General features: G+C 52.7%; 2 protein-coding genes across 2 annotated transcripts; both read right to left on the reverse strand.

Annotated features, from left to right (window-relative positions):
• Positions 1-270: 270 nt before the first annotated feature.
• On the reverse strand, positions 271-13,643 carry TGME49_202630 (ATP-dependent metallopeptidase HflB subfamily protein). The gene is made up of 17 exons (XM_002367507.2): positions 11,448-13,643; positions 10,775-11,068; positions 9,923-10,071; positions 9,413-9,512; positions 8,959-8,986; positions 8,314-8,456; positions 8,026-8,152; positions 7,300-7,443; positions 6,615-6,724; positions 6,039-6,122; positions 5,742-5,825; positions 5,007-5,145; positions 4,356-4,481; positions 3,256-3,300; positions 2,449-2,600; positions 1,847-1,924; positions 271-1,440 (listed from the first exon to the last, which is right to left on the reverse strand). The coding sequence occupies exons 1-17, from the start codon at positions 12,810-12,812 to the stop codon at positions 1,042-1,044; spliced, it is 3,567 nt and encodes a 1,188-aa protein (XP_002367548.1). The 5' UTR covers positions 12,813-13,643; the 3' UTR covers positions 271-1,041.
• A 1,568-nt stretch (positions 13,644-15,211) lies between these two features.
• TGME49_202620 (hypothetical protein) lies at positions 15,212-17,981 on the reverse strand. The gene has a single exon (XM_002367506.2). The coding sequence runs from the start codon at positions 16,789-16,791 to the stop codon at positions 15,799-15,801; it is 993 nt and encodes a 330-aa protein (XP_002367547.1). The 5' UTR covers positions 16,792-17,981; the 3' UTR covers positions 15,212-15,798.
• Between the last annotated feature and the right edge of the window lie 2,046 nt (positions 17,982-20,027).

Consider the following 20,027-nt stretch of genomic DNA (forward strand, 5'->3'; position numbering starts at 1 on the left):
TGTGGGGCGGCAACGCAAGCGCATTCGCTTTTCTCATCTGCCCTCCCTGCAGCCGTGGGTTTCCATCACGATGCATATCAAATGTTCTTCGCTTCTCTGGTCGGTCCATGTGCACCCAGGGAGGGAGTTAACAGTGGACCAGTGGCGACGGAAAGTTCAGCGACCAGTCATAATACGGCAGATATGTTCCCCTTCCAAGTGAATATTTTTTTGTCGCCAAAACCCCCATGCAAACCGCCTCGCGACGCTTTAACTTGTTCGCTTCCCGGCACCGAGTCTGAAGATCCCTCGCGCTCTGTGTCGCGCTCTGGAAGATGTGAGAGAAAGTTTCCTTTTGCAGGCAGAGTTCGCCCGCTGGGGTAGCAAAGTTCTCTGTTCCTTCTGACAGCGTTTTCGGTGCACGAGAAACCAGCGGAATCGCGGCTTGGCAAATTGGAGACGGCCTCCGACGCGGAGACGCCTCGAAAAAGAAATACGCGAGGACGCTTCAGGCAAAAAAAACGCATGCACAAAATCAAAGGACGATCGGCGCTGACAGCGAAAAGAACAGTCCCCACGGGCGACCTGGAATGCTAAAATGTCTGCTTCTCGAACTCTCTCCGTTCGCTCACTTCCCTTCCTAGCATCCGACTCGTTTTCGACTTTCTACCTTCTCAGTCTTTCATTTGCACTCTCCTTTCTTCCTCCCTCCTTCTTCGTTTCGCGTTCACCCGCCCCCTTTCCACCTAATCACTCCCCACTCTCTCCACAGCAGCAACGGAATGCACGCGCGCATTCATCTTGTGAGAGGCAGCCACAGAAATAGTAGCGACACACTGACGTTGACGTTCATACGCATTTCCACCAATATATACATATGTATAAGCATATACATAAATATACATCTGTGCACATTTTTTTAACATGTAATCTATCGTTTCTTCGACAAATTCGCTTCCTGGCTGTTGGCCTGGAACCCTCTCGGTGTGAGAGGGGGCGAGTTCTTTTCTTGGATCCTCCGCAAGCAGTTCGTTCGAACTGCCTTCGCTTTTCCGTCCATGTTTACGCGTCTTCGTCTTTGTCTGCTTTGCATGCGACAGGCCCCGACGCCGGCTTCCGCCCTGCGACTGCCTCTGCAGCCTCGCGGACTTTCTCCTTCACTTTTTCCGGTACGCTGGCGTCGTCGTTGTTGTCGAGGTCTCTCTCCTGCCCCCCCGAGTCATCGTCATCCCGTCGCGAATTGTCCCCTGTCTCCTTCTCCCCTGTCTCCTTGTTCCCTGGTTCCTTGTTCCCTGTCTCCTTGTCTCCCGTCTCCGGCAGCAGCGGCCGCGTCGGCAGCGCCTGAATATAGGCCGCCATCTGTGGATCTGGTGGCACAGGCCGAGGGCCGATGCACTCGAGGATCTCCGAGTACGTGATACTCTCTCGACTTATCAAAAGTTCGCATAGACTGTGAACCTCCTGCAGTCGAAACGCGCAGCGAATCCCGCACACAAGTCGGTGGAGAGAAGAAGAAGAGGAAACAGTCGTCTTCAGAGAAAACAGAGGCTTGTCTCGAGCGAGTCGCGAAGCGACAGACAGGCGGTGGAGAACGAAGGAAAGAAGAAAACGAACAGTCGCGGAACGGTCTGGTATCGCGTACGGTCGGGGTGTTTCCCCTCCACCCAAGTCGGACAACATGACACAGAACAAACAAGCATGCATCTAAAGTGAGAAAAAAAATGCGACAGTCTCGATGTTCGTTCGAGAGAAGGAAACTCTTGGAGACACAACGACGCGGCTCGTGGCTTCCAGGACGAAGGACGGCAAGCTGCACCTACGGCAAAGTCTGAACCTTCTCTTCTCTCTGCAGTCAGCTTCTCCTCACCTTCTCCCGCTCTTTCAGCAGGGTCTTCACACGCTCGTACTGGTCGTTGATGATCTGGCTGACCTCATCATCGATGACCTGTAGAAAAAGAGAATGAGGTTTCGCACGCAGACCCCGGAACAGGGATGAGACGCTCTCGACTGAATCAAGGGTATATGCAGAGGGTGCAAAAGGAGTTTAAAAGTGGAAGGAAACGTGACGCAAACTCTTTCGAGAGTCACCGGACCTCCACACACACACACTGGGAAGTCAGAGTCTGCGCATCAACAGCTTCGCCTCCCTCTCCCTCTCTTCCCCTCTGCTCTCCTTTTCTTCTCTCCTCGTCAGTCACTCCTCGCCTCCCCTCGCGCGTCTTCCACCACTGCACGCCCCACTGGGGTGTCTCTCGTCGAAAACGAAGAAAGCCGTTTTTCAGTGTCTGCCAGTCTTGCCATGTCCCTCACTCCAAACACACAGGAAAGACAGTGCTTCGAGTCCTAAACCAGACTTCGCACGGGAACGAGCGCTCCACGGAGCAGCCGCTCTTTATTTCAGAAGCAACATGGCAGGCCTCCGCATCATACAATGAAGCGAAGTCGCAAAACTCCACCGAACGCGTTTACCTTCGCAGTGTGCTCCGAGTAGGGCCGGTAAAAGTTCTGTTCACCGCCTTGCTGAAGGCTGTAGTCGACGAGTCCTAGTCTGTCGCTCATCCCAAACTGCATGACGGAGAGCCGCGCCAGGCGCGACGCCTTCTGAATGTCGTCTGCTGCCCCTGCAGAGAAGCGCAACGCATGCCCAAGGCTTCAAAAGATGTTGACTGTCCTTCTACTGGGTTTGTATTCCAAACAAAAGGAGACAGCGTTCAACAGAATGTAGCTTCGACTACCCCAAGGCCAAGTTCTTCTGTTGCGCGAGCTGCTGACGCGTTTCAGACGGCACCAATCGCGCAAGTGGAGAAACGCACTTGGAAAACGCAAGTCACGCGCGTCGCCAGACTACGAGGGCAGTGCGTCGACAAAGCTCCGAAGGACGGAGACACACAGCGAGAAAACAAGATAGCAGCAAGAGAGGGGCAAAGGGCAACGGAAAAGGCGTGAAGGCAGGGAAACGGCGAGGCAAAGAAAAGAAGATGACGACGAGGACGAAGCACCCGAAACGCCCAGCGGCCTCGTGAAGATGTTTTTCAGTCGACAGCTGAAACGCCGGGTGCACAGCCTGGAGTGGCGTGTATCCCACACAGAAGAAGAAGCGAGGGATCAGGGAAACGCAGAGACAGTCTCCGCGTCCGAGGAGTTGAAGGTCAAACAGCGAAGTGCCCCTTCAACATTCTTTCGCTTTTTTTTCGACTCGACTGAAACTCGAGATACTTCCATAACCGGTCGAAGTGACAGGCACAAACGAGAAAGACTCTCCTCCACTTTCCTTACCACTGGAAATCGCACCGATGAAGATCTCTTCCGCTGCGCGTCCTCCTGAGCACGCAGAAACGCACGAAACAACATGCGCGTCGCAAACGCGAAGGACGGCAACTCATCTTTCCAGTTGCCTTCCCCTCTCTCGGCTCCCCTCCTCGCCATGTTCCTCGTCTGCAGGATCCCTCTTCTCTCTCTCTCTCTCTCGCTCCCTCCCTCGGTTGCTCCCTCCGTGTCTCCCCTGTCTCCTCGGAGCCCCCCGTCGCCCCCCTCCGTTAGCGTCTCTCCCGCTGCTCTACTGGAGGCGGACAAACCGGAAACAAGTGTGTTTTTCGAAACAAGATAAAACGGCGTCTGTGCCTCGACGCAGGTAAGAAACGCGGCAAATAAAAACATCTTCTTGATTGAGCAGAAAGCGACAGAGTACGGCACTCTTGAAAGACTTCAAGGAGACTCTAAGACCCTCTGCCTGCCCGCCGGAGGGCCTTCTTTCCAGCCCCACACATTTCGTCTCTTTCACGAGAAGGTTCAGAATAACCTTTTTCCAAAGATTACCGAAACGAATTCAACAACTTCCCCCAGAATCAGAAAATAGTATCTTGAAAAGTGTTTAATCACTAATTCTGGAAAAGCTCGACTGGACGTCTACGTAAATCGGTTACGGATAGTACTCTTAAACCAAACTGTTCTTTGAAAAATGATCGGCTCTCCACGATCGCCGTTCGGAGAAAGCAATCCAATTGCTCAAAGCCCAGTCTGCCTACAATTTATTTATCTCCCTGTTGGGGGCGTCTCCGACGCCAACACCTCCAAAACGAGGTGAAACCTCGAAAAAGTTAAAAAACAGGCTTCCCGTTACCTCTGCCTCTTACGTAAAGCACTCTCCTCTCCCCCTAAGACGCTTAATGTTCTCCCTACTTCTCCTCTCCACTTCTGCTCATCCCTGACTTCTTTCTCTCTCCTCCCTTCCACTTCGTTCACGCTCCCGCCTAAATCTTTGCGCCGAGTCACGCGTCGCCAACAGAGTTCCTTCCCAGGGGTGTCGCCTGCCGAGTAGCCAATGTGTTCGGCCTATATTCGGAGAGACCCGTGTCGATTCGTTCCCCCTTTCTCACCGAGAAGGACCGCAATTCGGTCCAAAAGCGCATCTTTCTCGTGCAGCTCCACGGTTGGCGGCATTTGCTGAGCGAAGCCAAGAGCCCCGCTGCTTCGAGGGATGATTGTCAGCTTCAGCACCGGGTCTGAATGGATGCAGAAATAAAAGCAACGCAAAAACCTCAAGAAAAAATCCGCAGGCGCTCATACTGAGAGAACGCGGTGCAGACGTCAAACGGATCCGCCGACATGTTCTATGCAGATCCCTGGAGATCTACATGGAAAATGCAGATACCCGTAGATATACCTGTTAAATCTACACAGATACGAATCACAACATGTAGCGAGGCATCTGTGTGCAAGTGCCTTATATGGAGAGACACCGAGGTACATATAAATGCATATATAGAGTGTGGAATGGCATAACTGTAAACGAGACATGTATATATATATATATATATATATATATATTGGTAGATCGATATGGATACAGACAGCTATCAATGTAGAGATACTACTGGAAAGCCACATGTGCACATACAACATACCTCTATACGCACATGTGTATGTCTGCACATATGTACATATGCATATATATATGTATATATATTTATGTACGCATGTATGTATGTATGTATTTGTGGGGAAGGAGTGGAGAGGTCTAGACGTACTGCCGTGTTTGAGGAACCATCCAGCTATTGCATGTCCGCATTCGTGATAAGCAATTGCGCGTCGTTGGTGCGAAGAAAGAAGGTCCTTTACGGGAGAGGGAAGCCCCGCAATCGTTCTTTCCGTTGCCGCCTCGAAATCCTGGAGAAAGAGAAAAATTCCAGTCGACGTCCTCAGAAATGAGATGCAGAGACACCAGGCCCATCGACTCGAGAAAAGGAGAACGCTTGCCACGGCGGATTCAGGGGATTCAAATGCCCCGTAACTATCCGCAACCGTCTCTCCAAAACCGCGGCGTTTGCCTCATTTCTCACACAGCACCTTACACAGGTGTATATACAGATATATGTATCAGCCCACAAGCATGTGTATGCATGTGAATATACATCATGATGTGCACATATATACCCACAAATAAATGCGTTTCACACGAAATCCCAGTTCAAATGCATCGATCGATACATGGACGTAAACATACGCATGTATTGGACACAAAGATCAGTGTACACCTACACTCCCGTGTCGAGACAACTCTAGAGCGAGACGTCAATGCAGAAAAATACGGAGATGCAGACAGATACACGTAAATACGGATGGATGAAGAAAGATACAGATGGAGACATGTCGGCCTATTTGTATGTCTTGCAGGTTGTGGCACTTGAAGGAAAATATATATCAGTACACATCTGTCAAGGTCCGTGGACCTGCCTCTCGCGGTAACGATCAAAATCCCTCACCCTTTGCTCCACGCCAACCTTCGACCTGCGGCGAGCTGCCTGGATGGCGGCTTCGTTGCAGAGATTCGCGATGTCTGCTCCGACCTGGAGAAAATGAAGACGAACAGTGCAGAAATGAAGGCATGGCAAAAGCGGACAAAAAACCGCAGAGGTCGAGTGACGCCTAGAGAGGAGGACGAACACTGGAGGAAGGGGAGGCTGCGAACCCCCAGAGGTACCCCACAGAAGACGACATGGCCCGAAAGAAGAGACAGATGTACATGCGAGGTCTGCACCGACTTTTTTGCGTTAACGTACAAATCCGGGAGTGAGAGCCGCCATGCGTTCTGAGAGAGCGACAGCATCGATCGTCGGAGCGAGGCGAAGAGGCTTGAGGTGAACCTGGAACGCAAGGAAAAAGACGCTTTCGAAAAGAGTGGGATCCGCAGGGAAGCCGCACAAACTGGAGGAGAGTCAAAAACGAAAAACCTGAACTACCTCAGGGTCGTCGTTTCGTTCCAGTTGCTCTCTTTTCAGAACCAGATTCCAGTCCGCTGCGCTGCTCCTCTCTACGGTGGCCTCCCGGCTTCTCTGCAAACAACCTTCTCTCGATCGGAATCAAGGTACGCAGAGTCACACAGGCGGCACCAAAAAGAGAGGACCGACGACAAAAGGAGAGGAAGGAATGGAAAGAACCACGCAGGAAAGGGAGACAAAGGCACAACGCGTTCGCGAGTGAAGACAGGCTGGAAACAGATTTCACACAGAAATTGGAAGCAGAAGAAAAAACAGAAGCGGGACAACAGGAGTCAGGAAACAGACGCTGAACATAAAACGGCAAAAGAAAAACGCCCGACAACAGAGAAAACAAAACAGTTCTTCGAACAAGCGAACCTTGAAAATTTCCTTCCGTTCTGCGACGTCTGGGCGCCGAATTTGCACGAGGCGATCGAAGCGGCCTGGACGCTTAAGCGCGTCATCAAGAAGATCATCTCGGTTCGTTCCTGAGCAAGGAAAACGATGAAAGTCACTTGAGATTGGCAGATGAAAAGTATTTCTTGAAAGCAACCGGCACATACTCTCACGTCATTATCCAAACACGCAGGTCCTCAACGCCTCACTGTTTGAGCCAACGACCAACAGCTCACAAAAAAGCTTCACACATGCATATACGTACACGCATGTAGATATATTTATATATATATATATATAAGCATGAAGAAATAGCAAAACCATCTACGCATATACAGCCCATGCACTTACTCACACAAATAGATTTACGTAGATATATATGTGTGTGTAGATAGCGATAGGCATAGATAGATAGACAGGTGGATAGATATATAGACAGATGCATTCAGGCGTATTATGCATCGATGCATTCTCAGGTAAGCCGAAATGAATATATATATATATATATATCGCTATAAATACCACAGGCAGCGACAGATAAAAAGCATCCATTTGTAGATGTAGGTATGAATAGCTGTGTGAACGCAGTATTTGGTTGCGTTGTCTCTGCGTGAACCTGCGGTCTGTGTAGGCTTGAGGCTTCGAGAGTTTCTCGCTGAATACGTACCTGCAAGAACGACGACCGTCTCCTCTGGATTGAAACCGTCCATTTCAACGAGAAGCTGGTTCAGCGTGTTGTCTCGTTCGCTGTTTCCAAACGAGGTGCTTCTCTTCGCGCCGACGCTGTCGATTTCGTCAATGAAGATGATGGCTGCCGCAGGGTCGCACAGAGCGAATGTCAATCATTTACAGAATATGCAGATTCGATTCACAGTGGAGGAACGCTTCTTGGGGCTTTCTGGCGCCAGTGGAGACATAACTGTGAAGGTATATTAGATCATCTCAAATGTCGATTTTCGCGTCAGAACGCCCGAGTCGATAAGAAGCTGTCCCCTTCGAGAAACGCACATGACCCACTGTGAATCCTTTTGCCGTACCCTCTCAACCGTTCCACGCGTGGTTCCTTTCTCATGGGGGGACCCAGCGTCTGTTTGAATGCACAAAGGCGCACCCAGCAACTGGTGTGTCGCCGAACCTACGCCTGCCCATTTGAAACTGAAGGAGTTTTACGTTGATAAAAATTGTCCTGTTGGGATATGCAAACTGCATCGCTTCGTTTCAAGACATGCGACCCGCGCGTCCTGCGGCAGGAAACGTTTCACCTTTGTACGAGTTGGATTCTCTCTCGCCTTGTGCGTCGACCATGCCCTTTGAAGCGAAACACACGAGCGTGAGCCTAGGAAAGGTTTACTGTGCGAAACAATGTCCGGACAAAACTCAGGTCTCCACCTACAGGGCGCGACTTTGCGGGCTTCGTCAAACAACTCGCGAACGCGGCTTGCGCCCACGCCGACGAAGATCTCCACGAATTCGCTGCCACTCATAGAGAAGAAGGGGACCCCTGCCTCTCCCGCAACGGCCTGCAGACATGGAAACAGGGAGAGACTTCGCTCCAGAAAGAGCTGAGTCAGAAAACGACCCTCGACAGGAGGAACAGGCGGGAGCGACGGCGAGAACAGAAGAGGAGAACACCAACAGAGAAGAGCACGAGAGAAGAACAAAGTATGAGAAGGGCACTCACTTTGGCAAGGAGAGTTTTGCCTGTCCCAGGAGGTCCGACGAGCAAGGCACCCTTTGGGAGTTTCGCGCCGAGGCGTCGGAAGGACTGGGGGTGTTTGAGAAAAGTGACGAATTCCAGGATTTCTCGCTTGGCTTCGTGCAAACCTATAAAGTCCAGCAGCACGAACGGACAATGCGCAAAAAAACACGAAAAGAAACCGTTGGAGCATTGGAGAGGACGCAGACGGCCAACGCAAAGACCTTAGAATACGCCGAGTTTTTCAGTCTCTCCGACCCTCGCCACGACTTGCACCTCCAAATCGAAGTACAGTTTGAGGTCCTGACGGCACAACCGATCTCGTGGTACAGAAGACGGAGTGCCTAGTCTACTATTGCATCAGACTGACGTTGCTGGTGGAGAGAGCTACCGATGATAGTGGAGGAGATCAAACGGTGCACCCCGCTCGTCACTGCTCCCGAATCTCGGATCAGCTGTCCAGAGGCAGTGTCGACAGATAAAGTGAGAGTTGAAATGGCCGGGCTCGCCACCGTCTTCACGTTCTTAACAGCCGGCTCTTTTTGAGGACGCGGCAACTTCCCTCACGCGCTCTCCGAGATGATCCCCGAGCTCGGTCACTCCTCATTCTACCTGTCCGGCAGCACTTACCTGCGACATCGGAGAAGCGAACTTTGACCTGAAACAGCGAAGAGGCACAGACGCAAAAAGACTTTCGTCCAACATCGAGGTCTCCGTGCTTCTTCTGAACCGACACTCTCTTTCCATCAGCCACGCACCCTGGAGTGCATGCACACAAGGTCCTTTGAGAAGAGCAAAAAGAGAAGAACGACGAGCTGGAGAACGACGAGCTGGAGAACGCGGGCATGCAGCGAACCCCCCCACCCACCCCCCACACCGAGTCCGGGGATAGATATCGTCCAAAAAAAGCAATGAAGCCTGCCATGTTTCCTGCCAAAAAGGTCCCAACAAACGCGTGTAACACCAAGACTGTGTGGGCAGACGGAAGTGTGTACGAGACCAGTGTGCACAATAATGTCTTGGATTTCAGGAAGTTTTCAAACAGATTGTATGATGTTTTCAACAACCTCTCCCAGTCGCTCACAGTCTCAGCCTTCACGCGAGCTCGTCGAGAGGCGCTGTTCCCCAGCAGACGATTGAGGCCTCCCCCGGCGCCGCCCCCCGGGCCTCCACCGCCACCCTTCCTGAAACAAGTGCAAGCCATATACCACGAGGCAAATGCAGAGAAGGAAAAGGCGTGGAAGCGCTTTCGCTGTCCCTGAACGGAGTTGCATCTTCGACGCCATTCGCATTCACTCTCCAAAGTGACCGACTAAACCGTGTTCAGTGTAAGCTTAAAAAAGCGACTGCACCTCGGCCACCCGAGCTAGAGGCAACTGATTACAAAGGAAGGCGCAGGAACTAAAGCTTCAAATTTCTCTGTCAAAGAGACGAGAGACGACACGAGACAGCAGACACCAGACAGAAAGCGAGCAAAGGTTTTCCCCAGAGAAGCGAAACGGAGACTCCAGACGGGGGAAGGCGCCGCCTGAGTGCGTGGTGTGCGGTGTCGAAACGATAAGACCTCACAGCAGAAGCAAGGAAAAAAACATACCTCATTCGTCGCATAAAGATCAGCTCGCTGACCATGTTTGCGATCAAAAAGAACAGAAAGAGAGAGCCCAAGAAGTCGAAAAGATGGAACTCATGCTGATCGCTGATGTAAATAGGAAGGAAATCGCGGGGGTGGATGCCCAGCGAGCTCTGAAAAGAACGAAGAGATGAAGAGCGACTGTGTAAAATAAAAGTACACGAAAACACAAAAGGCACTCCAGAGATCTACTGGTGGCGGTATAGAGCCTCAACGAGGGGAAAGAACAGCGAGACGCAAGGACAAGACACAACTGCGTTTCTGCTGAAAAGAAAATCATACATTTCAAAGATGCTTCAGAATGTAGCGGCACCCCCAAAAGGGTGACAACGGCATGCGCGTCCCCCTCTCAGCAGAGGGCTCAACCTCTGGAGTCTCTTCTGTGTTCTTGTGAGTTTTCGTTTGCATGGAAACTCGAGGACTGTTTTCTACTCTCGTCGGCGAATAATGATGGATGCTGCCAAGTGTCTGATGTACTCTTTGTGATTCCTCTTCCTCCAGACAGTTTCTGGGTCGAGTTATTAGGCATGCATGCAACCACACGCCAAACCTCCGCATGCACGAGCACGGCGACTGCCTTGCGCCTGCCCAGTTGTAAATGTCTACATCAGCTTGTCTCTCAACATGCATTTCAACGTTTACTTTTAAGCATCTGCATCCAGCATGTGTATCTCCTCACCGTAGTCTGCCGCATATGTCGACGTTTACATCACCGGGAATATCAACGCGTCTACGTCAAAACATTTGTCGCCATTATACATGTCTTTTGCTACGTGGATCCAGTTTTCGCTCGAAAGGTGTCTGGGGCGTGTGTACCTGGAAGTTTTCCATTTTCTCAATGAAGCTCTCGGCACTCAGTCCGGTCCGGAAGCGGACGACGGCTTTGTTGGGGGGGAGCGTGAGGCCAGCGAGAAGACCTCTCTCCACCTCCGGAGGTACGGACGAAGAGGCGACTCTGATTGGCGCAGGCCCCGCCTCCGTCGACATCGGCCCCGCGGCCGTTGACGCTCCAGGTGGGGAGAGGTAGACGATCGCTCGACATTCTCCCCGGTCGCCCAACACCTCGACCTTGTCAACTAACCCATTTGCAACATACTTGGACAGGAATTCCTGGAAGCCACGACACAAACGCGAGATCCGAAAGGTACGCATTTCGATCACGATACGGCGGTCGAAAGGGCAGATGACGTCTGAAGGCCGATCTCTACCTGACTACGAACCGGCGGCGCAGCGCCGGACGGCTTCTCTATCCTGCGTTGCCTCCTGTGAAAGCACACCACCCACGATGGCATGCCCGCCACGGTGGAAAGAAAAGACTGTTTCCGAGGAAGCGGAGCTTCAGCCGGCGTCGACAGTCTTTCCACCACGCGCGTACGCCGGAGTCTCAGCTTCGTCGTCGTCTGGCGGCCATGCGAGCAAGCCGAGCCGCGCGCAGCCTCGACAGAGAGGGAACTCGTCAAAGGGTCTCCTTTCCTCTCTCTCTGCCTACCTGCATGGACATGTCCTCTCTCCTCGATTTGAGGAGAGAGTAGAGGAAGAAAGTCGACAGACCGAACCAAGCCAGGATCTTGAGCATCTCACGCTGAATGGCGCCGAGACTCCCAGGGGGCGGCGGGGGCGGCGGCTGCGGCTGTGGCGGAGGCGGCTTCGGATGCGCTGCTCTGTACTTCTCGGCGCCGAGGCGCTCTCTCTCTCTCTGAGCATCAGATCGGCCTTGGCCTGCCTTGCCGTAGAGCCTTAGTCTGACTGGCGGCGGATCGGGGATCGCGTCCTCTGGCTTCTCCTCAGAGCCTCGCGACCCCTGCCTCTGGGGAGGGACCTGAGAGCCTTGCTGGCCCTCCCCGCCCTCCACCTGCTGGCCAAAGAGACCCGTTCGCTTCGCCGGCGTCTCCTCTCTCTTCTCGCCTTCTTTCCGCTTCGCGTTCGCATCCGCCTCTGCAGCCTGGCGCTGACTCCGGACAGCCTTCGCACTTCTCTGGGGATAGAAGTTCTCAAACCCCACAGGCGGGCGGGAGAACATCACGGAGTCGAGAGCGCCCACGAGCGACGTACCCGGCACCGTCGCTGCATGTGCCGAAAGACGCGCTGCATGCGTCGGAGCCGGGAGGTGGAGATGGCCGCGGAGCAGCTGAAGGAGGCGAGGAAAGCAGCGCGGCCCGAGAGTGTGGAGAGACCCGTCCGGAGAGAAGATGGCGGGCAGTGGACTGTGTCCGGGGCATCTTCCGCAGACAGAGGAGGTCTGGTCGTCGAGGGAAGCGAGAACAGAGGAAGAGCGACTCGACGCCGCCAGCGGCACCGCGACGGCGGCAGCTCTGTCCACGCCTTGCTTCGCCTCGGGAGAAATCGAGGAAAGCACGGAGAAGGAACGAGGCATCGATGCACCTGCATGCAGCGCAGGTCGAGCTGGAGATCGGCACGAAGACGAGGGCGAGGCGCAGGAGAGAAGAGACAGAGACGCTGACAAACGCGGTGATGACAAGCGCTGAGATGACAAGCGCTGAGACGGGAACGCGAGAGCGGGAGGAAGTGAGAGAACCGACGAACGCGCCAGATTCTCGACCATACTTCGTCTGTGAGAAACTCCATCTGTCTGAATTCGACTCAGAAGACAGCCGACACGCTGCTCATCAGAATGTCTGTCGGAAACATGGTGGGTCCTCGGGGGCCAGGCATATCTGCTGGGGACCTCACGGGAGTCGGTGCGAGCAGACGCCGACGAAGCAGAAGACAGGCAGTGAGGACGGCTCGTGTAACTGCGGAGGACACAGGGAGAAGAGGAACCGAGAGAAAAAAGGGTGGGGGAGGCCGCGACAGATCTGGACCCCCCCCGATGAAGCAGGGTGAGTGCTCGCATCACAGAGCACGCCTCCCGACTGATTCTGCTCTCCTGTTTCCACGGGGGAGCGGCGCCTAGAACGGAGAAGGAGAGAATAGCAAAGTGCCGGAGACGCGTGAGCTCCGTTGGAAGGCAAAAAATCGAGGAAAAAGCCGGAGAACGAGGGCGGTTGTGAAGATACACGCGAAGGGACCACGGCTCCGTCTACGAGCAGGGAACCTAAGATCCGGTGACGCACGTTAACCTGGAGGAAGAACAGCCACGCTGTAGAAAGTCGTTCGGAAAGAAGCATCACCCGTTATACACAGCCACGACGGCGCCGTCAACTTGTCAAAAGAATGCAGTCGACCGAGAGCGAAACCGGTGAGCCTGAGGGAAAGCGGGAGGCATCTGTCGCGTGAAGTGAGGGTCGAAGCCCATCTTCACGGCCTTGAGCCCGTACAGGGTGTTGGATAGAAACGCCACTTCCACGACGTTCGCTTTTCTTCGAGTTTCATGACTTTCCATGGACACCGCAAATTGCGTGCAGCTGGTAGCGTCACTCAGCATGCAGGGCAGCGTTCAAACCACCTGGCGACCTTTTCCGAAAGTCGTCCGGTTGAAGGCAAGGAACGTCTTTTTACAAGTGTCCTGCATTCAGAGGATCATATGCAAAAAGGAGGCATAAAGAAGCGGCAACAATGGTAAACATCCACAGGACACCGGGTGTTCGTATGTGCAGGATTTCGAACTGATGCAGGGTAAACACTGCCAGAGGGGGTGGACAACACGTGCGGGAAAAAGGCAACTGCATGCTCAGTCGTTGAGACTCGACGCGGAGTCCTTTCTACCACGGGTTTTCTGCATCGTGTCGACTTCGAAAATTGGAGAAGATTGCTTTCCCCGTCTTCAAGAAATTTCAAAAAGCCGCCTGTCTTATGACCTGAGCTCAGTGTGGACAGAGTTGGCGTCGTGTGTCTGCTTGCAACTGCCAAGGCTCAGTGAACGCATTTGCAAGATGAGTCGTCACGTTACTATCGGTGGGACTTTGCATGTTGAATCGTAGGACGCGTCGCTCGCAGGATAGTACACGTTAGAGAAATTGCATGAACAGACGTGAAGTCCCTTCCCAGGAAGTCAAGGCTTTTGAAAGTGCCACTGCAAAAGTAACCACGACATCGCAATTCGACGGGCACAGTAGAGCGATGATCGCTGTGAGGCCAGAACAGTCCTTGTTCCAGGATCTAGTTCGGCAGTCTTTTAGCACGGATAAAACTTGGCTGAAAACAGATTATGGGAGGCAGCCCCTGGGGAAGGGTATGCTTAGCGACGGCAATAGCAGACGACATGCGCAGCCGGATGTGTCAGTCCTGCTGCTTGTGGAGGTCGGTTCTGAAGACACTTCACCCATAAGTGCGGTGAGGCATCTAACAGTGGCTGCTCGGTGGCGAGAGCCGCCCCGGTAAGCAAAGTCGTCGTCGGCGAGTGAAGCCTACACAGTGACGGCTGGGAAGACCGGTTAGAAACTTTCAGTTTAGGCGCATTCGTCGGTGACGGGAAAGGCACGTTCGCCAGAAGGCCAAGCCCTCATGCGGAGACCCACCTGTAAGAGTCAGCAACAGGGCGAATGTCGCTCGTATTTTCCTCCAGTATGTTCCGTATTTCAGAACGCCATAGAAAAACGCATTCCGAGGCCGCAAGACGGTCACAGGTTCATAGGAACTCTTTACATGGCGGCGGCGACGCGACTTCAGAACTCATCCACTTGTTACGCGTGTCTTGCTCACTCTTCAAGATTACGGAAACGCAACTTTCAAGAGTTACGCTGAGACCGTGTGAATATATTCCTCCGCCGATAGAAAGAAAGGGTTTGTAATCCCTGTTGTTGCATGAGAGCGATGACATATCATATGGATGAGTCACAGTCGGCAACATGCCGTCGCATTTCGCAGGTGGACCCCGTATCTATCGTCGCCTTTAAGGGCACTCCCGCCTGGTGTTGAGTATCGGTGCTGAACCCGGCATTTCTCTGTGAGCTAAATAACCTCCGCGAGGGCGTTCAACAGTAGAAGTGAATAGACGTTCTACCTTGGCAACCCACTTTTGCCTCACTCGCCAACAAGCACAGTTTGCTGGAGTGTAAAACTATGTGATACTTTTAGCAACGTTGCAAGATAATCGACGCAAAAACCTCGTCTGGCATTTGCGAGGTACCAGGTGTGTGCTCCTTTCTGTATTCGCATCAGCCAGGCTCGTATACCTGCACCTTCTTGCCGGGAGGGACTAACCGAATTATGTTGACTAAAGCATTTCAACTAGGTAGTGGACCAAAACCAATCTAGCGGCCGTCTCCGACATAACCGTGAACGCAGCAAGTGGGGGTGAAATTATATGCGTACGAAGTGGATTGTCAATTCAGAAGTGTTACTTCCGAATGGGTGGGAGAGTCAGGGGGGCGAAGCCTCCTAGTTGTTGGTTCCTCGCTCAGTTGAAGCGTAAGAGTTCTTGTCACGCGCAGATGTGCAACCCCGCTGCCCTTCAGTGCAATAATTGTCAAGATGGTCAGTGGATCATGCACATGACACCGCAATGAGCAAGTCGATGACTCTCGGAAAAAGACGACGAACATAACAGCGACGGTGGAACGGGAGGATTGCTCATAGAGTCGAATGAAGGCACATTAGCAATGAGGGGTGTAAATCGACTGTCGATTGTTTCGACACTTCCAATCCACGCTCTGGGCAGGAACTTTGTTCAGGTGACAGGCATACTGCGTATCCAGTCATCCTAAAAGGAGGTATACAACTGACGAATGAACCCAGAGCCCTTCCGTCCACACAATACGAACGCCCGTACTTTGACACAGCAAAGTAAGACGCCTTTGCTGCTCTATATTCTGGGAAGACAAACTGCCTCAAAAACGTACCCCGCGGATTCACTCTAGAACTCGCAGAGACAGCGGATACAGACACACGGTGACGCCGGTCCCCGGTTCGAGCATAGAGCCACCGGATATCTTTGCTGCTCAAAAACTTTCTGTCGCTTTCACCTCCGCCCCTGGCAAATTTTCACGTTTTTTCCGGCGACGTTGCCGCTGTCTCGCAAGCCTTTGTTCCTCTTGTCTTCCCAGTTCTTCCATCGAACTGAGCAGACGCCACCAAGCCAAGAAGGACAACGCCCCAGCAATATACGGAAATCCCAGTGCCGCCGCCGCTAAACTTGAAGCAAACGTCTTAAACCCCTTCAAGCTCACTGGCGGTTTCCCTTCCGCGATGGTTTCGTCTATTGTGGTGTCAACGGGTTGGTGACGCATCCGACGTTTCCTCCGACGTTCCCTCTTTCCTTTGCCAGAACCGTCGCGGTCGCTTCCCGAGTGAATGAGAATTATTGAGGGTCTGAGCTCGCTGTGAACGAGGCACCCTTTCTGCTTTTGCGGCTCAGGCAGGTCAAGGTCACACCCAGGCAGCCGTGGGCGTGGTTGCAGCAAATTGCCTCCGTATACGGGTATGAACTGTTGTGGATTTGTCTGCGACAGCGTTTCCATTTCACTGCTGGACGAAGGTTGAGACAAGGTGGTTTCCGTTGATGCCTTATGTGGTGGAAGTTTCCATGACGCTTCGGATCCACCTAGGGCTTCTCCGGTCGAATGCACTGGCGCATACTGTTGCAGTGGCTGTGAGGGGCTCTGCGACAAAGATGGAATGTACTGTCCCGCACCTTCTCCAGCACAAGGGGACGCCTTTAAGGAATATTGTTGCACAGCAGGCAGCAAATGTGTAGATTGCTTTCTCGGGTAGTACACATTATAATCCGGTCCCGTTGATCCTTGTTCGAGGTCTTTTGACCTGGACTCGTTTGGCTTCCCTTCCCGCTCGCCCGCTGGATCCACAGAGGTGTCTCCGGTTGACTGAAGATTGCCATTTCCTGCTGGTTGCCCAAGAACAAAGAAATCGTAGTTTGCCGCCAACGCGCCTCCTGGTAGAGCCAGGAGCGCGTAAACCGGACGGAATAACTTCATATCGAATCCTCGACTCCACCGGGCGGGTTATTGGGCAGGAAGATCACACCACAATCCTTTGTACTCGGAACTGTGAGGAAACGTGAAGGGACTCGCCACGCCAATCCTAAGCTGAGTAGAACAACGCCAGCCGCCAGTGGGAACCACAAGAACAGCACAAGCTTCATTGAAGGCCGCAACAGTCGCCGTGCGGCCGCGAACACACAAAACCGTTACTAACAGAAGGCGACGTTGCAGCGTCACACTGACGAGACAGTCAAGTTAACACTTTGCCAAGGAAGATATAATGCTACAGCACATGGTGTCTTGTCTCTCTGTTGTTCGTCTACGTCGTAGCACTTCCAGATTCGAGAACACCGAGTTACTGTGGAGTACCGTCGCCCTTGTCCCGTGAAAAGCGCGAGTTGCGACGGCGACGGACAGAAGGAGCAACGCTTGAAGTATAGCAGATTTCCAGCTGTAAGTATCTAGATACCAAGTCCCAATTGTACATTTAGGCCTGTTCGAATCATTCAGCTTTCGAGATTTGTATCTAGGCCCGTCACGTGTACATTCGGTTCGCGGCAGTGAGTTTATTTGGTCGTTGAGGGCACTGCAATAACGGTGCCCCTTAGACGACCTTTTCAACCAGAATCTCCAGTGTAGGCGTCTCTACAGCGCTTCCCGCAGCAGAGACGCCGAGATACCACCAGGGTCGGACGGTCGTTGGGACTTCGAGACAGCAGGGATTTCGGGGGTCTCATGCATTCACCCTAAACTGTCCACCCCGTCCATCTCGTTAACACACTGTGGTGGCGGCCTACGTTCTGTTGTCCACTGAATGAAAGCCCCAAACAAGCCGAGTGCGCGCCAAAGCACCTGCCATCCATCCTGGAAACACGCCAACGTACTATTCACCGCGTCGTTCAGACACACACATTTACGTTTTCTCGAGTGCGCTCGTACTACCGCCGGCGTCGGTGACCCCGGTGCCTCGACAGTGGGCGGATAGGAGGCTGCTGTTACTTTTTATCGTCAAAGTGCTGTGGGAGGTCTCTGTGCAGCGTACGTTTCCTCCGTCGCCAGCACAATTGTACGTTTCCTCCGTCGCCAGCACAATTGTAGTGGCTACGAACCTCTGTGGTAACGTAAATTACGAAGTGCCGCGTAGGACCCTGCAGGCGTCTCCTACCACCAAATGTGCCACCGCCCGTACTTGATCAACGGGAAAAAGCGCTTCAGCTCTCGACACATCCTAAAACACCCGACGACCCACGGGTCATCCACCGTCAGACGCCGCAAGATTTCCGTCCGATGTGCGGTGGTGCAGATCTCTGAAGGGCGTAGCGACTTCGCGTATTTCAATGTCCGCGCAGACTTACCTGTGCGCGGGAGACACTGGTGTACACAAACAGCAGACAGCAACACACCTGTAGCGAATAGCGGGAGTATTCGCAAGAAGCAACATATTCGAGAGACAAGCAGTGGCAAGCCACGGCTTGCAACCACAAAGGCTGCCACCGCGAAAACGGGATGCAAAGCAGCCACAATCGAGCAGTTTCAGGCAGCTTCATTTGTTATCCTGCTTTTACATTAGCAGAGCACAGCCTTCCGTCGGCACCATCGAAGCACATAGACTCGCCAGGGCACATGTAAAATGCAACCAGAGTTGTCTGAACTCGTAGAGCCGGAAGGTGCTCGGCGTGCTTCGGGCAGGGAGGCAGCGCCACTTGTAGGTTTTTATGGACCCAAACCAAAAGACGTTCAGGCACGAGATGCAAAAAACGTGTAAGCGATGGTTTGTTGCATGCACTTCGCTTGATAACGGCCGCTCAATAGGAACCTGGTTATGGTGGCACTGAGCTAATGCATCTGCAACGGCACACGGAACCTACGGGCATAAACAGACGATGCTTGTTGCTAGTCGACGTCAGGTCTCTCGGGGCTATCTGTCTGTGCTGGGCCCTTCCTCTTGGAGAACGCGAGCATGTTCGCATTGGCAAAATATGTCCGTCCATTCACAGTGAAAGCTCGCCGGCGGCTGCAGATTTCTCTCATGCCAACTTGTGCCAGATGTGTCGCCTTTTTAGCACGCATACTTAGCACATACCAGAAATTATGGGCGGGATGTACTGAAATGCGCACTAAACGTCCCCGTGTCGCCGGCGCCCACAGCTCTGGTATGAGTATGGAAACAGTTACACCGTCAGAGCAGCGCCATCGCGCACGCCCTGGCATCGAATTCGTGTCTCGCTGATGACAGCCACCCCTACCGTACCCAAACTTCGGTGATACTGTCGCAAAAGAAAAAGCGAAAATTTCGCTTACGGATCCTTGATGAAGGAATGGAGCAAGACACTAGCATCATCCGCCAGACCAATTATCTAGTTCTAGAGCCTATAGATTTGAGCTTGTGGCAACAAACCTAGGAGCTAGAGCTCTGCAGACGTTCCCCTTTTTCTGCGCAGTTGCTCGTCGGTGTGCGTGAACCTAGTTTGCCTGTAATCGGCTCCATTTAGTATACGGATGTTCTGAATTTGTGTCAAAACAGGGTCACTGGAAGGCCGACAAAGCAAGGCAACCGACCGTGGACAGCGGGAATCCACGTTTCCGGTGGCAGGTTGCTAGCGCGATACGTAGAACATGAAGAAAGCTGCACATGAAGGTTGGACAAAAGGAACTAGCAAACAGGATGTTGTAGTGCTGCTTCCACAGAGAAGCGGATCGGAGGAACCTCCAGCACGTCAGAAATACTGTTACTGTTGCCACGGCAAGCTAGACCCCCGAACATTCTTCCACCTTTTTAGAGGACGGGGATAAAAATATCCAAAGAGGAGAACAAGAAGGTCGAGTGTGCTCGATTTTGCCATCCGGACCACTTCCCAATTGAGCGTTTCATGCCCTGTCTAGAGAGATGCATTTTGTCTTTCCCCATTGCGAACCGCCCTGGCCTGTTGATGCCTGTACCCGACAGTTTCAGAAAAACATTATGCAATATGCCGTGAACGGAATATGTGACCTGAAGAGTGCACGAAGATACCCGCTGGAGAGTTTTGAAACAGTGATGTGTGTATCGGCGGAACTTCTAACAGATGGATTTCCATAGCTTGTTCCATATGTTTCCGCACATTTTTTCCTCTTGTAAGACGAGTGATCTTCAACCATTGCCGCCATACTTAAGCGGCATGCTATGTCATCCTCGAGAGAGGGCTTAAAAACCGGGAGGCAAAATGTCAGCGTTTTCTTTTCACAACTCG

The sequence above is a fragment of the Toxoplasma gondii genome, chromosome VIIa, assembly GCF_000006565.2.
Source record: "Toxoplasma gondii ME49 chromosome VIIa, whole genome shotgun sequence".
In the NCBI taxonomy this organism is placed as follows: Eukaryota; Apicomplexa; class Conoidasida; order Eucoccidiorida; family Sarcocystidae; genus Toxoplasma; species Toxoplasma gondii.